At 42.3% G+C, this 27,481-nt stretch overlaps 2 protein-coding genes across 4 annotated transcripts in view; one reads left to right on the forward strand and one right to left on the reverse strand.

The window, feature by feature from the left end:
* LOC101835839 (phosphatidylinositol N-acetylglucosaminyltransferase subunit A-like) overlaps positions 1–12,728 on the forward strand; it is a 35,871-nt gene extending 23,143 nt beyond the window's left edge. Inside the window, exon 2 of the mRNA XM_040730267.1 lies at positions 10,104–12,728. Coding sequence (XP_040586201.1) covers positions 10,314–11,759 — 1,446 coding nt within the window. The 5' untranslated portion in view covers positions 10,104–10,313 and the 3' untranslated portion in view covers positions 11,760–12,728. The remainder of the gene's footprint in view (positions 1–10,103) is intronic.
* Ube4a (ubiquitination factor E4A) overlaps positions 1–20,930 on the reverse strand; it is a 41,551-nt gene extending 20,621 nt beyond the window's left edge. Inside the window, exons 1-10 of one of the 3 annotated variants that reach the window (XM_021226748.2) lie at positions 20,803–20,930; positions 18,562–18,653; positions 17,872–18,019; positions 14,547–14,708; positions 6,712–6,885; positions 5,828–5,940; positions 4,183–4,335; positions 3,107–3,266; positions 2,321–2,523; positions 1,160–1,351 (exon numbers count right to left, since the gene is read on the reverse strand). In XM_021226748.2, the coding sequence (XP_021082407.1) occupies positions 1,160–1,351; positions 2,321–2,523; positions 3,107–3,266; positions 4,183–4,335; positions 5,828–5,940; positions 6,712–6,885; positions 14,547–14,667 (1,116 nt within the window). In that variant the 5' untranslated portion in view covers positions 14,668–14,708; positions 17,872–18,019; positions 18,562–18,653; positions 20,803–20,930. The remainder of the gene's footprint in view (positions 1–1,159; positions 1,352–2,320; positions 2,524–3,106; positions 3,267–4,182; positions 4,336–5,827; positions 5,941–6,711; positions 6,886–14,546; positions 14,709–17,871; positions 18,020–18,561; positions 18,654–20,802) is intronic. The other 2 variants (XM_013112929.3, XM_005069453.4) reach the window with 2 other exon arrangements.
* Positions 20,931–27,481: the final 6,551 nt, after the last annotated feature.

Genomic DNA, 27,481 nt, shown 5'->3' on the forward strand with positions numbered 1-27,481 from the left:
ATTTAGTATGGGGGAGCATGCTATCGAGCATTATGTGTGAGGATGTTTGGGGACAGGTTCTCTTTCTACTATGTTCCTGGGGACCGTACTCAAATCATCAGACTGAATGACATTACCAACTGAGCCATCTCACTGGCCCCAGTAAATCTTTCTTTACAAAAAACAAAATAAAGAAACATGGGCAATTGGATTTGGCTACTGCTGTAGTCTGCTAAACACCTACTTGACAGCATCGTGATGATTAAATAGTAATGGAACCCTTAAACTGTGCCCCAGTTAGCCATCTAATACCCCACAGTCAGACTTCTGCTAAGTTTTATGTTAAGAGGCCTGCACATAGAGAGAAGGACAAGGGACAAAGATTTATAAGATGGCATTTAGTCAGGAGGTTTAATGAGATAAGTGACAATAAGTATTCTGGAAAGAAGGAAAAGGACTGAAGGGGGTGTGACAGTGTCATCATACAGGCAGGTTCTATATAATCTAGAAGTTTATTCTCACCCAGCATCAAAGTCCATCCTCTCCTCATAGTGAAGGATATGAAGAGTGTGATTTCTTTTTCTTTTTTGAGACAGGGTTTCTCTGGGTAGCCCTGGCTGTCCTGGAACTATCTTTGTAGAACAAGCTGTTTCCAAACTCACAGAGACCTGTATGCCTCTATGCTAGGGTTAAAGGCATATGCCAAGGGTGATTTCTTTGCTTCCTTCATTTTGTTTTTGTTTTTAGAGACAGGGTTTCTCTGTATTGTTTTGGAGCCTGTCCTGGAACTCGCTCAGTAGACCAGGCTGGTCTCGAACTCACAGAGATCTGCTTGCCTCTGCCTCCCAAGTTCTGGGATTAAAGGTGTGTGCCACCAACGCCCGGCTGTTCCTTCATTTTTGAGATAGACTCTCCTATAGTGCAGGTTTGTGTAGTACTTACTATGTAGCTCAGGATGGTCCTGGGCTCCTGATCCCCCTACTCCATTTCCTATGTACTAGGGTTACAAGCTACTCCACCATTCCCAATAAGAGGGCAATTTCATTGTGTTATTATGACAAAAGCCAATTAGACCGATTTGCTTTCCCAAAGAGGTTAACACAGCCTTATCCCTACATGGTTCCTGAGGAAATGCTCGTCTCAAATCAGGGGGCTGTGACACCGTGGGAAACAGTTCCACCTGATGGATGTTGGCCTCCTGCACTTTGATCTCCTGAGGACTGGAACGAGATGGATTCAGAAAGTAGCCATGATTTTCTACCACACCCGGAGTCTTTAACAAGCATGAGATATTCAGAATTACTCCCAGCAAGGTCTTCTGATACATCTGCCCATTGCTAGGGTCCTTGGGCTGAATGTATTCTAAAAAAACCTGTAGGAAAGGACAAAACCTACTTATTCATCTGTACGGTGAGATAAAGGGGATGAGATGCCAGGGTCTCAATACAACCAACACACCCACCCACCCCCACGTTTTTCCTTAAAGATTTATTTATTTACGTATACGGCTGCTCTATTTGCATGTATGCCAGCATGACAGAAGAGGGCATTATAAAGAAGAGGCCATCAGATCTCATTATAGAAGGTCATGAGCTTCCATGTAGTTGCTGGGAATTGAACTCAGGACCGCTGGAAGAGCAGACAGTGGGTTTAACCACTGAGCCACCTCTCTAGCTCATTTTTTTTTCCCCAAGAAAGGGTTTCTCTATGTAGCCCTGGCTATCCTAGAACTTGCCTTGTAGACCAGGCTGGCCTCAAACTTGAGATCCACCTGTCTCTGTCTCCTGAGTGCTGGGATTAAAGGTGTGTGCTACCATCACCTGGCTCCTTTTTTTTCCTTTCCTTTTATTGTTCTTATCTTTTTTTCTTTTTAAAGGCCAGGTTTTATAAAATCCAGGCCAGCTTCAAATTACAAGAAAAAAATTTAAACATCTATTTAATTTTGTGTCTGTGTGTGTGTGTGTGTGTGTATATGTGTGTGTGTGTGCGCGCACATGCGTGCGTGTGTGCGTACCATGGGCACAGTGTGGAGGTCAGAGGACAACTTGTGTGTTGGAGGGGTTGGTTCTCGCCTTGTCTTCTTCACCCATGTGGGTCTTCAGCTTTGCAGCAAGAGACTTTACCCATTAAGCCATCTCACCAGCTCTGTCCTCAGGGCCTTAAGTTCACAGTGTAGCTGAGGATAAAGTTGATTCTCCTACTTCCACTCCTAAGTGCTAGGGTTCCAGACACATGACACCATACCTGGCTCTCTATAGGCAATGTAATAGTGCCATCAGGACAGGAAGCATCAAGTACTAAGTTATTAGCACCATGAGCATATGGTGCCTTTCAGACGTACCTTGGCCATATCCTTTTGCCTAGTGAAGTAGAGAAGAATATCCAGATATGCATACAGTAGGATCTGGCAGAGCTCCAGATCTTTTATTCGGCCTAGTAAAATATCAAACACTGGAATCATGACTTCAGGAAACGTTCGAACTTCCTCATCCAACAGCAAGGCTTCAATGACTTCTTCTAGAAACTCAGTTACATCTTCAAAATCTAATAGACAAATTAGAAAGGAAGGAGGTCATGTCAATTTTTGTCTTTATATACTGTTTCATGTTCTGTCTCTCTATCTCTGTTGTGGTATAGGAATTGAACCAAAGACCTGGTGAATGCTAGTCAACTGTTCACTAGTGCTTGACCAATGAGCTGTATACCCACTTGCAAACATTGGCTCCTTATGATTTATCTACTTTTATTTATTTGTGTGGGTGTTTGCCTGCATGTATGCCTGTGTATCAAGTGCATGCAGTGCCTCTGGAGGCCAGAAGAGGGCAGTGGATTTGCCTGGAACTGGAGCTACATAATAGTTGTAAGCTACCATTCAGGTGCTGAGAATTGAGCCACGGTCCCCTGGAAAAGCAGCTAGAAGTGCTCTTAACTTTTGAGCCATCGCTCTCACCCCTCTATGATATTTTTGAGAAGTCTGCTGGTATTGAGGCCTAAAGATCAAGGTGTAAGCTGTCTTCCTTAATTTCTATCAGAATCATAACGGCTCTAAGACTCTCTAAAACCATTAGTGGAGTTTTAAATTGGTATTCTAAATGTAGATGTTTAAAGACCTTGTTTCTATACTCACGGGCTCCCTGAATGGCTTCTAACATCAAATCTACCAGTTGCTCATGGATGTTTTGGTCAACATAGATCTCTGGGGTAAGGAGAACTGTTCGAGTGTTGGACACAGTGAGGTTCCTGCACTGCACTGCAAAGGGGAGCAGGTTTTCTGGAACTTTGGTAATCTACAACAAAGAGAGAAAAGCATAAAGTTTTCTATAACATGGAGCAAGGATGGGTACAGTAAATAGGATGAAAACATATCACTTCCTCAAACAGTATTGGATTTTTTTCTTTCTTCTTTCTCTTCTTCTTTTTTTTTAAGACAGGGTTTCTTTGTGTAGCTTTTGGAGCCTGTCCTGGCACTCACTCTGTAGACCAGGCTGGTCTCGAACTCAGATCTGCCTGCTTCTGCCTCCAGAGTGCTGGGATTAAAGGCGTGCACCACCACCTGGCTGTTTTTGAGATGGGGCTTCTCTGTATACTCCTGGCTGTCCTGGAACTCACTCTGTATACCAGGCTGGCCTCAAACTCAGAGAGACCCACTTTTCTCTGCCTGGGATCAAAGGTGTACACCACCACTGCTTGGCAATATTGATTTCTTGGGGACTAAAAATTCATGACAGTATTACTGGAAATATTGTTAGCAGATTTGGGTTTTGCTTGGTTTATGTTGTTTTACTTTGATCTCACTACCTGGTGTAGGCTGGCTGGAAGTCACTGTGTAGACATGGAGACCAGGCTGGCTCTGAACTTGTAGCAATCTTTGTGTCTGTGCCTCATGAGTGCTGGAATTACAGGCATGTACTACCACACCTGACTGATCTGGTGTTTAGTCTTTTTTTTTTAAAGGGTATGATTTTTAGAGAGGTATATACACAGAACAGGAGGCATTGGCTAACTAGCAAGAGAGATGAACCCCAAGCCACAGAAAGGAGACTAAAGCTTTATGGCAATGTTATAGTCCTACAAATACTCAGTTGCAGATATACCATGATATACATATTTATCATGACATGAAAGACACTGACCCAACTCTCACTCACATGCGAAAGTTACTCAAGAGGACAATCTAAGATTCCATGGAGTTTATTCCTTTACCTCTTCCTTGGCTCTTTGGAAGCAGGAGTAAAGGTAACAAAAGATGTGCCTCTCCCCGGCATCTCGATCAGCAGAGAGATTTAACGTTGTAGAAGAAGTCATGCTGATCAAATGGTTTCCTGGATCTTGAAGCAATAATCGAGCAAAGATGGCCTATTAACAAAAAGAAACAAACATAATAATCTATTGCAAAGTAAATCCTAGAACACTAAGATCTAAAAAGTTTGATACATGCTTTTCACAAATCAGATGTAGTTCAGAATAAATTTAGAAATGTAGGAACTAATTATATACTTAGTTATTGTAAAGTAAGTCTTAAATGTCTGTGACAGTCACAGTAAAAAGTCACTTGTTGAATGACGTTAAGAATCAGTGATGAAACATGTGAAATCTACTTTTCTGTATGATTACTGGGCTTAGAGATACTTTAAATGTGAAAGTTAAATGCCAAGTTATCAGCCTCTCTTCTCAATTTTTTTTTCTGAGACAGGATTTCTCTGTGTAGCCTCTCTGCAGACAGAATTGCTTTGCAGACCACTCACTTTTTAAAACACTATTATTTTTAGTTATGTATTGTGTGTCTGTGTAGGTATGTGCACATGACTGAAGGTGCTCATGGTAGTTAGAGGCATTGGTTCCCCTTGGAACTGGAGTTACAGGCAGCTGTGAGCCATATAGGTGCTAGGAATTGAACTTGGATCCTCTCTAAGAGCAGGATATGCTGTTAACAACTGAGCCATCTCTCTTGGTTCCTTTTTCCGTTTTTGTTTTTCTTGAAAGGGTTTCTCTGTGTAGCTCTGGAGCCTGTCCTGGATTGTTTTTTGAAACAGGATTTCTCCTGTAACCCTGGCTGTCTTGGAACTCATTATATAGATCAGTCTGGCCTTGAATTCACAGAGCTCTGCCTACCCCTGACTCCCAATGTTGGGATTAAAAAGTATCTGCCACCATGCCCAGCTGTAAATCAGTTTTAAAGGCATAGTACACTTACTGTGGGTTCTGACACCCTGGGAAACAGTTCTAGCTAATGGATTTCCCTACTCAATCTCCTGAGGTCTGCAATGAGGTCAGAGGACAGTGGTTGTCCTGCTGTCACTCTCCACCTCATTCCTCTGAGCTCTGATTAAACCTGGAGCTCGCCATTTTTCAGCTAGGCTGGATAGTTAACAAGTCCCCAGAAATCCTCTTCTCTCTACTCCCTCTCATTTGTGACACTGAAGGGATAGTCCCACCTACCCACAGTTAGCTTCATGTGGGTGTTGGGGAGTCAAAAAGTTGTGAACTATCTCCTCAGCCTGATTTTGATTTTTTGAAAGTATGTAAGGAAGAGATGGGCCTTGTCCTAGGAACTTAAAGAGTCTAATAAGAGTGATAAAGACAGGTTGAATAAAAAGCCACAAGAGACAGTGATAGTTCCCATAAGAAATGGATAGGATAAAGAACTCAGAGGAGGAATGTCAACTCTTTTCTGGCAACTTCGATGGCATTTTAACTGGTTCTTAAACAATGGGTGGATTTGGATGTATGGCCAGGGAGGAACACCATATACAATGGAAGAGGTGGACACAATAGTGGTGTCTGGAGAATGAACAGGACTCAGCTGCATGGCTGCAGGTTGCTGAGAGCACATAATCAGGAACGGTACCTGCTCGACATTGCTCATATCAAGCCAGTCTTGATCTTCCAGCTCTACTGCCATTTCTTCCAAGTACACACAGCGGCTGGGAATGCCATTCCCGCTTTTTAAGTTTGGATCACCTGTGAAACAGTTTTAATTTGATAGGTTAAGGATAATGTTCCTGTCCTCATGACACTGTTTTTGTTTTGTTTTGTTTTGTTTTGCTTTTTTGAGACAGAGTCTTGCTATATTGCCTATATTGGTCCTTAACACCTTGGCTCAAGTGGTCCCTACTGCCTCAGCCTCCCCAATATTGGAGACTAAAAGCATGTACTACTGTGCTCAGCTTCCAACAACTGATCTTGATAGCAAATCTCTTGAATTCAGGAATACTAATGATCTTGATACACAGAGTAGTTACAGAGCATGAACTGTTATGGAACCTCAGATACCAGCATTAACCTTAGGGTTGAAGATAGGGCATAGAGGTAAAATACCTCTGAACTGCTCAGCATCCATAGAAGAAGGAAATGGGTTAGCTACTCTTTCTACTTCCTTTTAAAGGTAGTACAGAAAAGTAGTCATACAGCCCAGTCTGCACTAAAATGGCGACAGAAAATTAGATCTGTAGAAGTAGTTTGTTTTTTGAGACAGGGTTTTCCCGAACCCTGGTTGTCCTGGAATTCACTCTGTGGACCAAGCTGGCCTTGAACTCAGAGATCCTCCTGTGTGCCACCACCTCCTGGCTAAAATACTGTTTTTAGGTAATTAAAAAGCTTACTAAGATAGACCTGCACTCCAGGGAGTAGTTTTAAGCCTTAGACATAGCAGTTTTTTAAGAGTCAAAGTAGCCCCCAGCCCAAGCCAAGAGGGAAGAGCAATCAACTGGTGGGTGCAAGTCTGAAACTCACTGTTGTCCAGAGTGATGAGGAAGATCCTTTGGATCATGTGATTGATGTTGAGTTGCTCACATATTTCTTGCTGTGACCGGAAGGAGCGACTAATCTCAGACACGGAGTAGTCAAATTCATCCAGGCTCTCTGACACACTATTATCTGAGTCATCTGGACTTGCTGGGAGCTCATCTGCAGGAACATGTAAGCCATTACACAGTATGCTCCTCCCTTAGAACAAAACACACTACCTAGAATGTATGAATGCAACCACTAGGAGGACAATCGCAGGTATGAAACAAATAATTCATCTCATTAGTGAGCAGCTCAAGCCAGGCAAGTGAAGTGTAGGACTCTGAAATCCCGGCTATAAACCTTGCCTTCTATACAGCAAGCTTTATTACTTCTACCCATAACTACCCACCCTACCAAAATTAGCAACATTAGCTAACTTGCTTAGAGAAAAAAAAATAATTAGCAAATAGATCAAATGACAGTATGGCCTTTCCCTGGTGAATGCATTTGTTTTAGTAATTTAACACTCAGGAATATGTCCTGTAGAAGGGCTCCTAAAGCTAGTTCTTTATAGATAGCTGTTTAATTCTGCAGTGCTCCAGACTCCTGTGCTAATGTTCACTATCATTGTTTTTATTTTAAAATTGGTGTGCTTCCCTTGTTTCTTGGACATTTACTTTTGTCTGTGGGGAATGTACGTCAGTGTGCACCTGGAGGTCAGAGGATAACCTGTGGCAACCCATTTTCTCCTCCTCCTATATGGGTCTTGGGGACTGAACTTGGGTCATCAGACTAGGTGGCAGGCACCTTTACCTGCTGAGTCATCTCACCAGGATTATTTTCTAAAAAGATGCATTTAAAAATTTTGAAGCTGGGCGTTGGTGGCGCATGCCTGTAAATGAAGCACTCGGGAGGCAGAGACAGGCAGATCTCTGTGAGTTCAAGGCCAGCCTGGTCTACAGAGCAAGTTCCAGGACAGCCTCCAAAACAATACAGAGAAACCCTGTCTCTAAAAACAAAACAAAACAAAAAAAACAAAAAAATTTTTTTTTTATTTGCATGTATGTCTGTGTGAGAGTTGGAGTTACAGTTGTTAGCTGTCATGTAGGTGCTAGGAATTGAACCCAGGTCCTCTGGAAGAGCAGTCAGTGCTCTTGACCACTGAGCCATCTCTCCAGCCCTTAAGATGCATTTTTAATGATGTGTACATATGCATTCTGTGTGGGAATGTGCATGCTGGGCCATCTAACTTTTTTGTTGTTGTTTAATTACAGATCTGTACCATACTTTAAAACATTTTTTTACCATTTACTTATTTTTGTATGTGCATGTTTATGTTTCATGACACAAATTTGGAGATCACAAAGCAACTTGCAGGAGTCCTTTTTCTCCTTCCACCATGTGGGTTCCAAGGATCGAATTTAGGTCATCAGAACTGGAAGCAAGTGTCTTTACCCTATCTTACCAGCCTTAAGCCTGAAGAGGTCAGAAGAGGGCTTTGAAGCTCTTGGAGTGGAGTTACTGATGGTTATAAGCCACCATGTGGATACTGCAATCCAAACCCAGGTCCTTTCACATGCTCTTTAACTGCTAGGCCACCTCTCCAGCCCTTCAATAGGCCTTTTGGCTTATCAACACCAGCATTCTTTCCTATAAGTCATTCAGAGACCTTCTTCATTCCACTTACTCTTTGTGTTTTTTGAAACAGGGCCTCCTGTTGTCCTCCCACTCCCTATAAGGGTGATCTTGAACTTCTAACCCTCTTGTCTCCACTGCCAGATTACTAGCATCAAAGGGATGCACACCACACCTGCTTTTATGGGGTACGAGGCATTAAACCTAGTGTTTTGTGCTTTCTAGGCAAGCACTCTACCATCTGAACTATCCCCAGCTCCAGCTCCATTTTTTTGTTTTTGGAGGTTTTTTTGTTTTTGACAGTGTCTTATGTTGCCCGGGCCAGCCTTAAACTGGGTAGGGAGGATGGCCTAAACTCCTGATCCTCCTGCCTTAGCCTCCTGAGTAGCTGGGATTATAAACCTGCACTAACAGGCCCAGCCCATCTCATTCCTTTTAACAGCTGCATTGTAATGTGTTTTTTGCCTTTACTACAACTTATGTAGTCACTTAAACTCCATGTCTATTTATCAGATAAACTGTTCCAGGGTTTCATGATCTTAAGTAATGCAGCACTGAACGTAATGATTGTTTTTGTTCATGTGGGTTTTTTTTTTGTCGTTGTTTTGTTTTGTTCTCCTGAGACATGGTTTCTCTGTCTAGTTTTGGAGCCTATCCTGGCACTCGCTCTGTACACAAGGCTGGCCTCGAACTCACAGAGATCTGTCTGCCTCTGCCTCCCAAGTGCTGAGATTAAAGGCATGCACCACCAACGCCCAGGCATGTGCGTATTTTTTTTTTTTTTTGGTTTTTTTCGAGACAGGGTTTCTCTGTGGCTTTGGAGGCTGTCCTGGAACTATGTGCGTATTTTTATAAGACAAAAATCTCAGAAGTAGCCGGGCGTTGGTGGCGCACGCCTTTAATCCCAGCACTCGGGAGGCAGAGGCAGGCGGATCTCTATGAGTTCGAGACCAGCCTGGTCTACAAAGTGAGTTCCAGGACAGCCTCCAAAGCCACAGAGAAACCCTGTCTCGAAAAACCAAAAAAAAAAAAAAAAAAAAAAATCTCAGAAGTGAACTGGGAGGTGGTGGCACACACCTTTAATTCCAGAACTCGGGAGTCAGAGGCAGGCAGATCTCTGTGAGTTCAAGGCCAGCCTGGTCTACAAAGCTACACAGAGAAATCCTGTCTCAAAAAACAAAAACCAGGCCGGTCGGTGGAGGTGCACGCCTTTAATCCCAGCACTCGGGATTAAACCAAACCAAACCAATCCAAACCAAAAAAAACAAAAACAAAAACAAAACCCGAGAAGTAGAATTGCTGACTCAAAGAGCATTAGGGTGGGTGAGGTTGCTCAGCAGATAAAGGCACTTGCTGCCAAGCCTAGTACTGAGTTCAGTCCTTGGAAGCCACATGGTAGAAGTAGAGGACTGAACATAGCAAGTCATCCTCTGACAAACACATACACACACATTAAATGACTGTAATACAGGATTTTTTAAAAAGAGCTTAAGTATTTTAAAAGTTAACAGAAGTTATTTTCAAAGAGGCTGCTTTTATCTGTACAACTAGCTAGGAATAAGAGAAAATGTCTCTTAATTTTATTTATTTATTTATTTTTGTTTTTACGAGACCTGTATTGTTTTGGAGGCTGTCGGTCCAGCCCAGCCTCCAACTCACAGAGATCCGCCTGCCTCTGCCTCCCGAGTGCTGGGATTAAAGGCGTGCGCCACCACCGCCCGGCTGTTTCTTAATTTTAATCAAATTTGATTTAATTACAGAGGCAGCATGGAAATAGAGGAATCTACATCAAAAAGAAGGCACTCATGGAGGAAAGACCTACATAACAGCAAGAAAAAAAGTGAAGGGAACTGTTTGAGCATTACTACCCTTCAATAATGAGAACAATGATTGCAGCACAAACTTCAGGGGACAGAAGACACACTTCTTAACTGGCATGCACTGAGAATTGATTCCTGAACCATCTCAGCATGGCCTACAGAGGAGGAAGTGGGCAAGGCCAGACCTGCTCAGTGATGCCTTCCCGGTTCAGCCCTCCAAGTCTTTCCACCAACAGCACCCTCACACATAAAATATGTATGGTGTCTGACTTTTTCTACCCAAACACCGGAGGTGTGGAAAGCCACATTTACCAGCTTTCTCAGTGCCTCATTGAGAGGGGGCACAAGGTCATAGTTGTCACCCATGCTTATGGAAATCGAAAGGGCATCCGTTACCTCACCAATGGCCTCAAAGTTTATTATTTGCCTCTCAGAGTCATGTACAACCAATCTACAGCCACAACTCTCTTTCACAGTCTGCCACTGTTCAGGTACATATTTGTTCGGGAGAGAGTTACCATAATTCATTCCCACAGTTCTTTCTCTGCCATGGCCCACGATGCTCTCTTCCATGCCAAGACAATGGGGCTTCAGACAGTTTTCACGGACCATTCCCTTTTTGGATTTGCTGATGTCAGCTCTGTGCTTACAAACAAGCTTCTAACTGTGTCTCTCTGTGACACAAACCACGTAATTTGTGTCTCTCATACAAGTAAGGAAAACACTGTACTACGAGCAGCACTGAATCCTGAAAGAGTATCAGTCATTCCTAATGCTGTAGACCCTTCTGACTTCACCCCAGGATCATTGAGGAGGCATGACAGTGTAATAACTATTGTTGTTGTGAGCAGACTTGTTTACAGAAAAGGGATCGATTTGCTCAGTGGTATAATACCTGAACTCTGTCAGAAATATCCCGAGTTGAACTTCCTAATTGGAGGAGAGGGACCAAAGAGTATTGTTTTGGAAGAAGTACGGGAAAAATACCAACTACATGACAGGGTGCATCTTTTGGGAGCTTTAGAACACAAGGATGTCAGAAATGTCTTAATTCAAGGACATGTTTTTCTTAATACCTCCCTGACTGAAGCCTTCTGCATGGCAATCCTGGAAGCTGCCAGCTGTGGTCTGCAGGTCGTCAGCACCAGGGTTGGTGGGATTCCCGAAGTCCTCCCAGAGAATCTTATTATTTTATGTGAACCTTCAGTAAAATCTCTGTGTGAAGGGCTGGAAAAAGCTATTTTCCAAGTGAAGTCAGGGATGTTACCGGATGCAGAAAAGATCCACAATGCAGTGAAGGCTTTCTATACCTGGCGGAATGTGGCCGAGAGAACTGAGATGGTGTATGAGAGGGTGGCGAAGGAGACGGTGCTGCCGATGCGTGAGAGGCTGAACAGGCTCACCTCTCACTGTGGACCACTCACAGGCCACAGTTTTGCTTTGCTGGCTGTGTTCAGCTACCTCTTTCTCACGCTCCTGAGATGGATGACTCCTGATTCTGTCATTGATGTGGCAATAGATGCCACTGGGCCACGAAGAGCATGGACTCACGATATAAAAGGAGATGCGATTGACGAGGTATCCAAGAGCAGGTAGAAGCAAGTGTCAACTGTAAACCTTAGACAGCTCTATTAACAGTTGAAAGGAACCTTGTTCTTTTGCTTCTGGGCTTTGAAGTTAATGTCATAGATCATGCTACCTCTGTAGCATTCACTGTTTCATTTGAGGAAAGCTAAATGCTCACACAATTCCTGAGCTTGGAAGCTCCTTGTATTTCTTTAACTTTAGAGAGACCAGTTTGACCACTCAGGAAATCCCTCAAGTGGAGACGTTTTAACATTGCATTTTGGGAAGCCTTGGGTGCTGGGTCTTTTTTGGGACAATTTTTAACATTATGCCATCATTCAACATCTACCAGAAACAGACAAGCTTCCTTTAGGGAGACGGTTATGTGAACTATTTCAAGTCAAACTGATGTTTCTTTACTGGACCCTGAGAACACATGGGTCCACTCAGCAAGTGTACCATACCATCTGAGCAACTTGCCAACACGTTTTGAGCACCTGCTGCCTGCTCTGTAGAAAATGTTCTGCCATGGAGGACTAGCTAATGTGGGGTGGTAAATCAGTTACAGGCCCCAAATGCTCAAGTTACTAACTTTGAGGGAAATGCTACCATCACATACTCTAAGCACTTCTCTAACCCTGCTGTATGCATTCTCCTACTTCATTGCATATGTAAGAAGAGATTTTGTTTTTCAAGTCCTAGGTGCTGGTACCACTGTTGTAGGCTTTAACAAAATTACTTATTATTGTCGTGTGTGTATGGCATGTTTGTAGGGTAGAACAATGCGTTTCTGTATACACACCTTGATTATAACTGTCAGTGCATGTGGAAACACACTGTTCCAATCAGCTACTTACAATTATTTAACGTGAAATGAACACTGAGGAATTTTCTATAAAGATTGTATTTTTTTTATTGTATTGCTTTTGATGTTACAGTTCCTCACATAAACCAAGGCTGTTAAAATATGTTCATGACCAAAAATAAAGATGAAAATGAATTTTAGACAAACAAACAAAATATAACTTTAATTTTTTATTACATTTCTTTAGTGTGTGTGTGTGTGTGTGTGTGTGTGTGTGTGTGTGTGTGTGTGTGTGTATGGCTGTATGGCTGGCTGGCTGGCTACCTGCTTGCTACAGAGCACATGCAAAGTCAGAGGACAACTTGTTGGAGTCTTCTTTTTTCCCAGTGACTGAACTCAGGACACCAGGCTTAGAAACAGGTGCCTTTAGTCACTGAATCATCTCAACAGCCCCTAATTGTAGTTTTAATGGGCATTTTCCTATAGATTAGTGAGGCTGGAATTTTCATCATGTGATATTTAAATTGCTGTCACATCTTGTCTTCTAGCTTTTCCTACCTTTCCCACCTTAATCAACTAAAGGGGGGAACTCAAAGATTGCCTCTCAGAAGGGCACTCACAGGAAGCCCTTATAAAAGTGGTGCTAGGCACTAGAAACCAGAAGGGCAAACTTCTTTTCTTTTTGTGGTTTTTTTCTAAGACAGGGTTTCTCTGTGTAGCCCTGGCTGTCCTGGAACTTGCTCTGTAGATCAGGCTGGCTTCGAACTTACAGAGATCTGTCTGCCTCTGCCTCCCGAGTGCTTGGATCAAAGGTGTGCACCCATAGGACTTCTTTTCTTTCTTGACAAAGTGGTATTCTGAAAACCAGGACCAAACTCTCAGAAGTAAGAGATGTTTCTATGTATGAGTTCAGCAGACCTAAAGCTCAGCATAGGAGGTCAAAGATTCTGGCAGAATACTAATTGCTGGTAACAAACAGGTTGGACCTGGTGGCATGAGGGACTCAGTGTAGACAACTAAGGTGATGAGGTACCACGATAGTAACAGTAGGGCATGTTCTTGCTCATTCCCAGAGCTGGCTGCTTACAAGCTCTCAGCTCCAGCCTGGAGTCTATTTACAGCCAGTTAAAAAGCCTTGCACTTACTCCTCTTCATCTACAACCTCTTCCCTTGTCTGTTGCTTTTCCCTCCAGTCTATTCAACCCTAACAGTAAAGCAAGGTCAAACTCAGCAGTTCACCAGTACTATATACATTTTAAATCGACAAGGGAAAATGTAAACCATTTCTCTTTTTATCAAAAGAAAAAAACCCACTATTTTTGGGAAGGGGGATGTCATTTCTAGTTTGAAAGATTGTGACTCCCCCAGGGGACAATGTGTTTTAGAAATATATTCTAATCCCTCTGGACTGTCTCTAGATAGAAAGAAGCTGTCCTCAATCTTAAATTCAGTTCCAAATGAGGAAAGCCATTTTCTGGCTATCAAGAGATTATACTGAGCTCTGTTTTTCTTTTTTCGTATTAAAGCTAGGAATTAAGATTCTTAGCAGTCTGAGAGCTAACAGCAGTGAGTTACAGAGGGGGCCACTCAGCAAAAATACACTTCACCTGAGAGGTCCTACAACTCTTTTTTTTTTTTGGTCAAAAGATCAGAAAGCTTTTGTGATTCTCCTGTATCTGATTTGTACAACTGCTTGCAGCTTGCTAGCCACCACACCCCAGTTTCCTATATTAAAAAGATGGGGTTGCAGCTGTCATCTGTGCCTGTGGATCCACCTGTTAGTCAATCTCTTTTCACATGAGTGAGAGGACAGCATAGCGGAAGGCCCCTCAAACAAAACAAGTCAAATTTGTCTTCAAACCAACAGACAGACAGACAGACAGTCAGTAAAAGCAAAACAACTTCTGCCCCAAACTTAAGTTCTAATTGCAGTTAATTTCCTAAAGAATCCTTCCTCTGGGAAGACCCGGTTCTAGGTCGTGGCATCTGCTGCTATTGGCTCCTTTACTTACCAGATTGCTGCTTCAGCTGCTCTTTTTGGATTGCTGCAAACTGCTTGGCATCAGCCAGGGAACCAAAAAGAGCAGCAAAGGGGTTACTTGAGATGTTGTTGTTATTCTCCTGGTCTGTCATTTCACTTTAAGGTATCCTCCATCCAGCCCTAGGGGGAGGGGCTATGCAAAGGACAGGAATTAGATTTAGAAGGGCAGATAAACAGTATACCCACCACTGTTTCATTTCCCATTTTTTGAACACTATGCATTTGAAAATGCTTTGGAGTAAGACATACAAATTCCTGTTCCCAACCTCAAGATGTATTTGGCAAGATAGTTACAAACCTACCAACTGGACACAGCTAAAACTCAAAAGGTTTGACAGTCAGTGACTGCAATTCCCCATTAACTGTAACCATAGACACACCACAAGAGTTATGGATTCCTCATACATTTTTAAGTTTTCATTCACATGCAGAGGACAAGGTGGTACCTGCCCAGACCGCTACAACTCAGGACTGAAGTTGGCAATTCCTTAGCTACACAGGAACTCAGATTTCTTCGTCTTTTTACTAAAAGGCAAGTTTTTCATATCACACGTGGTATGTGTCTGTGTGTGAGCATATGCCTGTGCGCGAGCGTGGCGTGTGTGTGTGTGTGTGTGTGTGTGTGTGTGTGTGTGTGTGTGTGTGTGTGTGTGTGAAATTCACTGTGCAGCTGGGGAGGACCTTGAACTCCTAATCCTTCTGTATATATCTAAGTGCTCGGATTACAAGCACACACCACCATGCCTGACTTGACATTCAGATTTGGAATGCTGAATCAAGGCTAGAATCAGGTTAGTTGTATGTTTGTAGGTCTCTCATGTATATTAAGTAACCTAATTCTTCTCACAGATCTGGAGCTGGAGAGATGGCTCATCAATTAAGAGCACCAGCAGCTCTTCTAGAAGATTTAGGTTCAATTCCAGACACCTGGCAGCTCACCACTGTCTGTAACTCTAACCCCAGGGCATCTGAAAGCCTCTTCTGGCCTCCAGAGTCACCAGGCATGCATATAGTACACAGACATATGTGCAGGCAAAATATCACCCACACATTAAATAAATAACAAAACTACAGATCCTTTTCAACTATAATCTTAACATTCCTGACTGATGCCTTTCTTCTTTTCTGTTAAAATGAGATAGGACCTCATATATAGCCTAGGTTGGTCTTGAACACATGATCCTCCTGCCTCAGGCTTCACAGTGCTAGGGTTACTGGCATCATGCCTGGCTAGTCTTTTTTGATTCTATACTAATTTTTACTGCTTATCTACTTTTTTAATTTCCAAAATACTAATTCAACTGTCAGGTAGACTGTCTAACATAAAACAGAAATAACACTTCTAAGATGAGAGGACAGGATAGGGAGGAGGAAGAACACTGATCTACCTTTAATTAATTAGTCTTTTTTGAGACAGGGCCTCATTATGAAGGCGAAGCTTCCCTGGAACTTGATGGATAGCTTCAAACTTATGCCTCTCCTGCCTCTGCCTGCTGAGTGCTAGAGTTACAGGATGCATCACCACAGATGGTCTTGCCAAGGCTGGCCTCAACTTCTGTCCTCTGGTTTCAGTAGTGTGTCGTCGCCACCCCCACCCCCCAGTGTTGTGATTACAGGAACAAATCACCATGCTTAGCTTAACCTTCATTTCACCGAAGTAAGGCTCCTTACAAAATCATATTAACAAAAGCTAATACAAACTGGGGAAGTTAGCCTTAAATGCTAGAGGAAGAGTTTATATCACTTCTTGGCACTTCTGAGATATTTCATGGTGTTTGCTATTTTCCTGCATCAGAGCTGAAAGCTAATTAGACATAAAAACACCCAGCAAGTCTCCACCTCTTCTCAGGGTGGTGTAGAGCTTTTCTACTCCAAGAAAATGACCTCTTAGATGCTGCTTTACCCCGGCCCCCCTGTGTGTGTGTGTGTGTGTGTGTGTGTATTTTTAGTTGAACTTACTAAAAATATCATATTTTATGTTGTAATTAACAGGCCTTGAGAGGACTTTCTCCTCTGTAACCACTGGATGAGCTTAGTTCATCTCTAATTCACATGATGCCATTCTGAACTGTCTTACTGTTGGCTCACTACCACTGTCCCCCTACCCCAAGGTATCCTGAACTCTAAAAGATGGCAAAAAGCATAGTGAACTCTTGTTACTTTGTCTCCAGAATATTACCATCTTTTTTCTCAACATGACAGTTTTGGATTTTCCCTTGAATACCAATTCCATTCAAGACATATGTCCAGATGCACTGATCTCATCTACCAGCTCGAAGAAGGGGCACAGAGGACAAAGTGACTGATCCAAGAATGGGCAAAAGACCTGTCAAGGCTTATAAAAATCAGTGAACATTGTCTTTGGACTTTTGGCTGAACTCATTGAGAAGGGAGCTCCTTCTTCTTGGATTACTAGGCTAGTAAAACACAAACCTATAGTTGCCATCTTTTAACCATCTAAAAAATGCCTACCCCCAAATTAAGCTACCATACAGGAAAACAGAACTTTCCAGACTTTTCAGTTATAGAAGCCAACCAATTGCATAAGCCAGTTTGAAGCGTGTGTGTGTGTGTGTGTGTGTGTGTGTGTGTGTGTGTGTGTGTGTGTGTGTAGGAGATAACAACCTGTATCACATGTGTAAAAAGGAAGTTGAAAGCCAACAATACAGAACATAGGACACAGGTTCAAGACTATCAAGAAAGGGAGTTTAGCACCACAAATCCACATACTTCTTTCTTAATTCTATACTCTTCCCTTATACAAAGAAGCTAACTTTCTATCCTATCCTATCCCTGTTTATATTGGGATTTAAAAGCTTCTACATTGCACTCTTATGCAGATCTGATTTACTAGGCTCTAAGACCTTTTTGTTGTTGTTTTGCTTTTTGTTTTGGTTTTTCGAGGTTTTGTATTGTTTTGGAGGCTGTCCTAAAACTCGCTCTTTTAGACAGGCTGGCCTCAAACTCACAGAGATCCACCTGCCTCTGACTCCTAAGTGCTGGGATTAAAAGCCTGGACCACCAACACCCGGCCAAGGCTCTAAGACCTTTGGGTACAAGTTGATATCAGATTATTCTTTTTTTTTTTTTTTTTTTGGTTTTTACGAGACAGGGTTTCTCTGTATTGTTTTGGAGGCTGTCGGTCCAGCCCAGCCTCCAACTCACAGAGATCCGCCTGCCTCTGCCTCCCGAGTGCTGGGATTAAAGGCATGCACCACCACCGCCTGGCCCAGATTATTCTTTCTTCTGTGGCTGACATTATCCTTTAAAACCACAAAGTCTAAGCAAATATTCACCAGATGGCCCAATCTTCCAAGTAGCTACTCCTGAGTCCTGAAATCACAGCATTACTCAAAATCTACTTCAAGGTAGAGACTTTCCTACTTGTCTTGAGGTGCAGCAGGAGGTCAAGCTGCCAGTCCAGATGCTGTGGCTCTTTAGTACCTAAGCATGTGTAGAATAGAGAATGAAAACAAGTCTGTTGTCACCTCAAATGTTGTCCTAGTTAGTTTTAACTGTCGACTTGACACAGTCTAGAGTCATCTGATAGGAAAGCCTTGACTGAGGGACTGCCCAGATCAGATAGGCCTGTGAACATTTCTTTGGGGGATTGCTTGACTGTTAATTGATACAGGAGGGCATCATTTCCTGGGCAGGCAGTCGTGGGATGTATCTGAAAGCTAGCTAAGCATCAGCTGGCAAGCAGCATTCCTCCATGGTTTCTGTATCAAGGCCTTACCTGAGTTCTCACCCTGACTTCCCTCAATGGACTGTGACTACAAGGGTACAAATAATCCTTTTTCTCCTTTCAGCTGCTTTTGGTCAGAGTGTTTTATAATAACAACAGAAAGAAGATTAGAACAAATGTTAAAACAACAACAAAAGGTTTTGCCTACCCTACTAAACTCATTTTTTTCATATTTACTTAAAATTGGTGCAGCAAATTTCTTTCTCTAGAAACAAGGCTAAATGGTGTAACGACTTACAGGAAAAAGGAGGACTGAGTGCTTGGTGAGAACCTCTGTGGAGATTCCAGTGTAGATTTAGTCACTGAGCTTACACATGTAAATAAAAGTACCTAGAAAGAAAAGAAAGGTCTCATAAAATGGAGCCTTGACATTTTGTTTGCTTTAATACTCACTTTATTTTAAATGTCTTAGTTTGAGTATAGTGGTGCACACCTGTAACCCTTGCACTGGGGAAGTAGAAGCAAGAAGATCTTGACATCAAGGCCAGTCTAGGCTACACAGTGAGACCTTGACTCAGAAATAAATAAGGGGATGAAGGGATGACTCACTCAGGAGAGTTTCCTGCTCTATCAGAGGACCAGGGTCTGGGCCTTAGTACCTCTAAACAGGGCAGCTCATAGACGCCTGTAACTCCAACTCCAAGGGATCTAACAACCCCTTCTACTCTCTGTAGATATCCACACACTTTTTTTTTTTTTTTTTTGGTTTTTCGAGACAGGGTTTCTCTATGGCTTTGGAGGCTGTCCTGGAACTCACTTTGTAGACCAGGCTGGCCTCGAACTCACAGAGATCCGCCTGCCTCTGCCTCCCGAGTGCTGGGATTAAAGGCGTGTGCCACCAACGCCCGACTGATATCCACACACTCTTACAGATACACATCCATTACAAAAACAAAACAAAACAAGAAAACAAAACAACAACAAAACCCAAACCAAATCAAACCAAAAAAACCACACAAAAATCTTTCCAAGGAAGAAAGAAACAAAAGTCCAGAGAAATGGCTCAGCAGTTAGGAGCACTTGCTGCTCTTCTACAGGACCAGAGTTCAGTTTTCAGAACCATTTTGGGCAGCTCACAACGTCCTGTAATCCCAGTTCTTTGGGATCCAATACACTCTACTTCTGGGGGCATCTGCACACATGTGCCATACACATATACAGAAACACACATGTATACATCAGTGAAATATTATTTTTAAAAAGAATAACAATAATAAGAATAGAAGTCTCTTGTTTTCACCTCCATACAGAAACACACATGCACTCTGTTGTTAGCTTTTGGGATGGTACAGCTACCACCAGTCCTTCAGAGCCTTTGGATTATTTGTTTTTAATGTCTTCCTTGATAACAAATTTCACTCTGTATACCTACTGCGAAAGTTCCATAAAATTCTCCCATCCTCTCCTGATTTAAACTTTTACTTATGTAGAGTACTGTTAATCCTTTAAGGCCACTATTGGCTCCTGTAAGCATACAGACATCATGTCTGATGCAGTTTTAAAGTAGGACTACTACCCACAGCACTGAAAAGAACGGAGACTGTTTAAACAAAGCCCTATGGGTAGGGTTGGGTGGGGTACAGTTCAGTGCTAGAGCATTTAGTATGTACACCCTTTCCCCAGCCCAAATTAAGCTGTATTAAATTGTACTCCATAAAGTGTCTATTTTGGAATAAAAAAATGTTTCCAGGTTAATACCTTCAGTGTTACATGCGGTATCACAATAAAAATCTGCAACATTTATCTGCAAGTTAGAAGGACTGCATCAAGTGAAACACATACAAGCCCCAAACAAAACAAAAAGGTCAGACACACAAAGCTCCACCAATCCCTAGCATTCTGTCTTGGGTCCCATTTTATCGTCTTCTTTCTGGGACCAAAAATCAATGACAGCGAGACAAAACCCTTTCTTTCTCTAGGGACAAAAGCGGATCCTGAAGGGAACACCACTAATACAAAGCTTTTGAGTTGTGGTCACTCAATCTGAGAAATGTTTTCTCAACCCAAGAAAAACTCGGGCAGAATCCCAGAAGAGTTATAGTGACGAGCCCATTACTCGTCTTAAACATCAACATCTTGCTACATGCACTCAACTGGCTTGACTGCCAAGACTCGAGCTTCATCTCGTCCTTACGCATTTGGCTTTCTGTCGTCCACTCTTTACGTTTCATCGGGGTTTGGCAGGAGATTCGTGAGGAGGGAGACCCACCCACCCTGCGCAGGTCCTGGGTAAAAGAAGTCAAAAGACAGTCACAGCCAACACTCGGGCCTTTTCTAGCACAGGCTTGGCAAAGAAGGAAGACATGTGCAGAGACACCTGACGTAAGGCTTTCCAGATTAGACAGGGTCGAAGTTCAAGAAGAGGGAGCCGGGTCAGGCAAGCACTGGAGAACAGCAAGTGTACAGAGGCCTGCACTGGCAATTGCTTGGTTGAAAACCTCGCTCGCAGTCTCAACACTCTCCTCCCCTTCTGTCTTACCAGAGCCTAAAAGGGCAGCAACCACGACAGCTCACAGGCACAGCGACCAAAAGCTTCCCACTTCCGACTCAGCAATACAACCGGAGCTGACATCATCGCTGAGCGCCACGCCTGTCTGCTCTCTACCCCGCGCCGGAAGTAGGGCGTTGTCGGTCCTCGCCCACTAATGGCAGGCAAAACACCGGCAAGGCGCACGCGCACGCTAGCTGGCGGCTAGCAGGGGGCGGGCCGGAAGTGTCTTTGGGATTGGTCTAGGCTGCGGGGCGGGGCGGGGCGGGGCGGGACGGGGCTGACGATGCCGTGTGGTTTGGAGTCTAGTGGAATATATCTCTTGAGGGCATATACACTATTGTGATCTCTGGTTCTGCTCACAGACTGGATTTCTGTTTTTCTTTTTTTACGCTCCCACTTTTCCTGGAGCCGTTTCACTTGCTCGCTCTTCGTAGCTTAGAAGTAGTAACAATACCAACAAAGACAATGTCTAAGAAAGTTTGAACAGGTATTAGGTGCCAAGCAGTGTGCTATTTTGGGTAGGACTTAGTTTTATATATACAGTGGTAACAGTGCACATCCTACTAGTCCGTTTTGAGGTACACAAAAATAGTGAAAGCCCCAAGAGCTAAAAAGCACTGTTGAGAAAATGAGAAAAAATTTTCATGCCATAGCAATCAAGGATTAATATTAAGAATATGTAAATATAAGCCGGGCGTTGGTGACACACGCCTTTAATCCCAGCACTAGGGAGGCAGAGGCAGGTGGATCTTTGTGAGTTCGAGGCCAGCCTGATCTACAGAGTGAGTGACAGGACATGTTTCAAAGCAATACAGAGAAACCCTGACTCGAAAAACCAAAAAACAAACAAAGAAATAAGAAACATACTAATATAATATCTAATAGCATAATATGGTAACATTAATATATTATATGTTTATATACTATGCAATGTGTTCTATATATAACATAACATATTAATATATAATAATACATTAGTATATAATATGCTAATATTAAGAATACATATAAAGTTACAACTCACTGAGTGTGGTAGCCCATATCTGAAATCCAAGCCCTGGGGAGGGAGGTTAGGGAGGAAGATGAGAAGTTCAGGTGAGCATGGGCTTTTTAAATGCTTCTCAACCTTTCTAACACTGTGACTCTTTAAGACAGTTCCTCATGTTGTGTGATCCCCCAACCATACAACTATTTTTGTTGCTACTTTGTAGCTCTAATTTTGCTACTGTTATGAAATGTAAATGTCTGATATACACCAATCCCCCTCCATGAAAGAGTTGTTTGACCACCAAAGGGGTCACAACCCACAGGTTGAGAACTTCTGGGCTACATAGATTCCAGACTTTCCTAGGTTATATGGAAAAGCTATTTTTCAAGAAGAAGAGAGGGGGGAGCTAGGCAGTGGTGGCATATTCCTTTAGTACCAGTGCTCGGGAGGCAGAAACAGTTGTCTCTATCACTGTGAGTTCCAGGCCAGCCTGGTCTACAGAGCAAGTTTCAGGACAGCCTCCAAAGCCACAGAGAAACCCTGTCTTGAAAAACCAAAAGAAGAAGAAGAAAAAGAAGAAGAAGAAGAAGAAGAAGAAGAAGAAGAAGAAGAAGAAGAAGAGGGATGAATAGGAAGAAGGGAGAGAAAGATTTCACGATGGGAATTTAAAATAGTGCAGCCTCTTTAGAAACAGTTTGGTGATTTCTGAAAATGTTAAACACAGCATTATTATATGAATCACATTATCCAGTAACCTAAATTTGATGATTTCCTTTATGAACTGAAAGCAGGGTTTAAATAGGTACTTGTCCACCAGTCCAGCAGTATTCATAGTAGTCAAAAGGCAGAAACAACCCCAAATGTCCATTAACAGAAGAATAGATATTAAAATAGGTTGCATAAGTCTAACAGTGTTAAAAAGCAATAGAGCTCTAATGCATGCTAAAACTGGATAGACTTTGGAAACATGCTACATGAAATAGACCAGACACAAAGGACACTTGTTGTGTGACTCCACTTATATGTAGTACCTAGATTAGGCAAATTTATAGCAATGAATAGGAAAATGTTGCTTAGGGATGGGGTTCAGAGTCTCTGTTCACGGTGATGAAGAAGTTCTGGGAATAAATAGTGGCAACTGCACAGCTGTTGGAAGGCACTTAATGCCACGGAATGGCACACTTAAGTGTAAGTGTAGTTTCATTGTTGTGATAAAAAATATCTGAGGAAACAATGCCAAGAGGCAAGGGTTCACTTTGGCTCCCAGTTTCAGACCTTTCCATTTAAGGTCAGCCAAGGCAAAGAAAAATATCATTCAGCAAAAGCTCATGGCAGAGGCTGCTTTCCCATGATAGCTAAGAGGCAGAGAAAGCCTCTAACAGTGGGCTTCTTCCTCCCTGCTTTGTTACATTTGAGCTCTGGGGCTAATGACAGTACACCCAGAGTAAGCCACACAATCAGAAGCATGTTTTAATAATCACCAGGATTGTGCAGATGGTAACTTTAGCCAGGCATGTGTGCTGTGCCTACAATCCTAGCACTTGGGAGATTGAACCAGGAGGATTCTGAACGAGTTCAAGACCTGCCCGAGCTACACAGCAAGACCTTACCCCTAAAACACTAACACAAACCAAAACAAAGTAACAAAAGACTGTAAAATAACACATTTTGTATCATGTGTATTTTATCACGTGCATAAAAATACTGTGCAATGGTTGAGTATTTACTGGTGTTCTATCTCCTAAAGACATCTTGCAGGGAAAATTTCAGGTATGTGTATGCATGTGTATTTGTGTTGTGTGCATGTGAGTGCAGGTGTGCAAATGTGTGGAGATCAAAGACAATCATTGTGGGTTGAAATTTAGTTTTAAAAATTCAGTGTTTCAGGGCAAGAGAAATGGATGGTCAGCAGTTAAAGGTACTTGCTGAACAAAGCTGGTGCCTTGAGTTCAATCCCTGGAACCCAAGTAAAGGCAGCAGGAGAACATCTACTCCACAAAGTTATCTTCTGACCTCCACATGTGTGCCATGTCACACGAGTGCACACACCTACGTCATGCACACATAAATTAAAAGTTGGTGTTAGAAGCCTGGCATGGTAGTGCACACCTTTAATCCTAGTACTTCAGAAAGCAGAGACAGGTGGATCTCTTGAGTTCAAGGCTATCCTGGTCTACAGAGTGAGTTCCAGGACAACCCGGCCTACACAGAGAAATCCTGTATCAAAAAACCTAAGAAAACTATGAATTGGAGGCTAGGTGAACAACACAGGAAAATTCAAGGGTGGTTTGAATTGTCTCAACAAAAATTTCAATTGTTAGAAATTTTAAATACAAATCTTGCTGTGTGTGGTGGCACATGCCATTAGTGTCAGCACTGAGAAGGCAGAGACAGGTCTATCTCTGTGAGTTCAAGGTCAGCCTGGTCTATAAATAGAGTTTCAGGTCAGTGAAATACACACACACACACACACACACACACACCTTAATATTTACAAAAAATAGAATCTAAAAGTCACAAGAGGCAATGAAATCTATTACATGTGGATATTTGAAAATGAATATAAAACTTAATGAAAATAAAAAATATTTATAAATTTCACAAAAGATAGTTTTTCCAGGTTTGTATAAGGCTGATAAAAGTCAATAAGGAAAAAAATCCTCTAAAATATGTGATCCTGTATTTTATATAAAAGAAAAACAAATGTTGATTCTTAGTCTTAGTAAGTAAAATGAAAATTAAAACTATACTGAGTGGAGCATGCTGTAATTCCAGCGCTTGGGACATGGAGGCAGGAAGACTGAACATTCAAGGTCATCCTCTGCTATACAGTGAGTTTGAGGCTAACCTAGGCTGCCTGAACTCAACCAAACAAACAGCCATATACCAAGATACCCCCTTAAAATTATACTGGCTGTTGTGTAATATTAGTTTAAAATATGTTATATTTGTTTACACTGTGGAATATTTGTTTAATGATGTAAAGATGTGTTGCATTTTTTACGGTGTGTTTGTTTACTCTGTAAAGCTGTGTTACTTTGCTCGTCTAAAACACCCAATTGGCCTAATAAAGAGTAGGATGATCAATAGCTAGATAGGAGAAAGGATAGGTGGGGCTGCCAGGCAGAGAGAACAAATGGGAGGAGAAATCTAGGTTCAAAATAAGAGTGAGGCACAAGAGCAGGAGAAGGAGAGGAGGACACCAGGGGCCAGCCTCCCAGCCAGCCACGGAGCAAGGAGGCAAAGGAGATACACAGAATAAAGAAAGGTAAAAAACTCAGAGGCAAATTTTAGAAAAGAAACAGGGTAATTTAAATTAGTAAGGCTGGCTAGAAACAAGCCAAGCTAAGACTGGGCATTCATAAGTAAGGATATGTCTCCATGTATTTATTTGGGAGCTGGGTAGCAGGCCCCCAATGATTTAAAAAAAAACCAAGCAACTGCAACTGGCACATCTCAAGCCTCAACAAAACACTGATAACACAGAAGCATAGGAGGAACAGGCACGTGCTTGCTGTCATTGGTAGTGTGCATTGATACAGTGACTGTGCTGTGAATTTTACTTTAATAAAAGTACAGGTACTGATATTTTCCAACTATACCCTTTATTCCTATGTATTACTAATATTTTACACATGTTCAAAATGACATTTTCTGTTAAGGCTAAAACAGCAAAGCCCTAAAAACTGAAAAAAAAAGGACATAGGCAACGATCTCATGATTGGATTGCGTTGTACTCCAGTGGCTCTCCCTTATGCCTTTTTGATCCTTTTAAATAACTTTTCTGCATTTTTGTGCTATTCCTGACTGATTAATATTAAAAACGAAACTTCTCATCTAAAACCAAGTAAATATCTTAATTTTTAAGTGGCAATCAAGTCTAATATTCTAGGATTTTGGAGAACTGTTGCTGTCCATGAATCTATTTAATTGTGATGAGTGATTATATTTTTCTGAACAATAAATAGGTAAGTGTTTCTTGGTCTGAGTAGAGAGTTGGCTATGTTGAACTTGTTGGCTACCTATTGTAGTGGCAGTCGTGGGCATGGACCCAGTCAGGACCATTTCTAGCAGGACTAGTAAAAGTACAGGAATTCTCTTATATCTTGAGTCTAAGGTGTGTAAGCATTGCTGGACCTTGCTTCCTGGGAGCATATCTAAGGACAGTCTGCAACTGTCTTCTGGCAACAGGAGTAAATACCATTGGGGCAGGTGAGTCTTTGCTGTTAGGACTACTATTTTTTTTTTTGAGGCAGGGTTTGTCTGTGTAGCTCTGGCTGCCCTGGAACTCACTTTGTAGACTGGGTTGGCCTCAAACTCACAGAGATCCACCTGCCTCTTCGTGTGCCTCCCAAAAGCTGGGATGCCTCACCGTTGGGCAAAACTACTGTTCTTTTAACTGGTCTGGTACAGCCCTTTTCATTTCCCACACACTGAGCTTTTCTTATGGCCTGATCAAGTGGCCCAGTTAAACACATTCCTTTTGTGTTGTTAGTTGGGCTTTGGTTAATCATTCCTACGCCAGTCTAAGTGACCTGGCTTGCATGTAAACATATCCAGCAGTCATGACTTAGGCAAAGGAGCTCATGGCTGGCATTTACTAAAGGCAGCATTTAAGACATGTCTTCCCCAGATGAAGGGTTTTTCTATGATCAGTTTCCACATATTCTTCTCTGGTTCCCTCCAAACAAAGACCTGTTGACTCCTTGTCCTCTGTGGGAGCTGTCTTGCAGAGAGAGAAAAGATTCATGGCAAAGATTATGCATGATTGTTATGACCAGTATTTAAGATAAGACCAATAGGTCCCCCTCCACAACAATCCACAAGTGTTCCTTTGGCCTCTGGTCACTCATCCATAGGCTGTCACAAGGAATCACAGTCTGTGTTACTGGTGTGGGCAGTTCTGTCACAGCATGATGAGGTTAGAGAGATAATACCTGGCTTGTCTATTCCTAGTAGGGGCATACCCTAAGGCACTAATGGTTGCTCTCCAGACTAATCTATGTGACAAGGTTAGCTGAATTGGGGCTGGTTCGGATGTGTGTCCATGTGAATAGGCAGAGTAGGAGCTGAGTTGTTGTCTCCATTCTGAGATTCTTTGAGCTAGCTGATCAACTTCAGAGGGCAGTCTGGGTCAGCTAGTCTGAGTAAACTTTCACAGCACATTCTGGCTTGATGTATCCACAGCTTGACACCTGCAACTTCAAGAGCTGTAGCATGGACAATTTTTGTGCAGTGTCAGCCAAATCTTTTAAGAGACGCTGGAGGCAGGTGTGTGTGTTCATACTCTTTTAAAAAGATTTATTATTTATTATGTATACAGTGTTCTGCCTGCATGTCTGCCTGCAGGCCAGAAGAGGGCACCAGACCTCATTATAGAGGGTTGTGAGTCAGTGTAGTTGCTGGGAATTAAACTTAGGACCTTTGGAAGAGCAGCCGATGCTCTTAACCGCTGAGCCATCTCTCCAGCCCGGATCCATACTCTTGGAGGTTCTTTGAGTCCTTTGGAAGCAGTAGAGGAAGGTAGCCAAACATAATTTCTGCTCTTAATTTATATATATATATATATATGTATATATATATATATATATATATATTCTATGTGTAGTCCTAGCTATCCTGGAACTTGCTCTGTAGACCAGGCTGGCCTGGAATTCAGAGATCTTCTTTCCTCTGTCT

The sequence above is a fragment of the Mesocricetus auratus genome, unplaced genomic scaffold (genome assembly GCF_017639785.1).
Source record: "Mesocricetus auratus isolate SY011 unplaced genomic scaffold, BCM_Maur_2.0 Super-Scaffold_100022, whole genome shotgun sequence".
NCBI classification, from domain to species: Eukaryota; Metazoa; Chordata; class Mammalia; order Rodentia; family Cricetidae; genus Mesocricetus; species Mesocricetus auratus.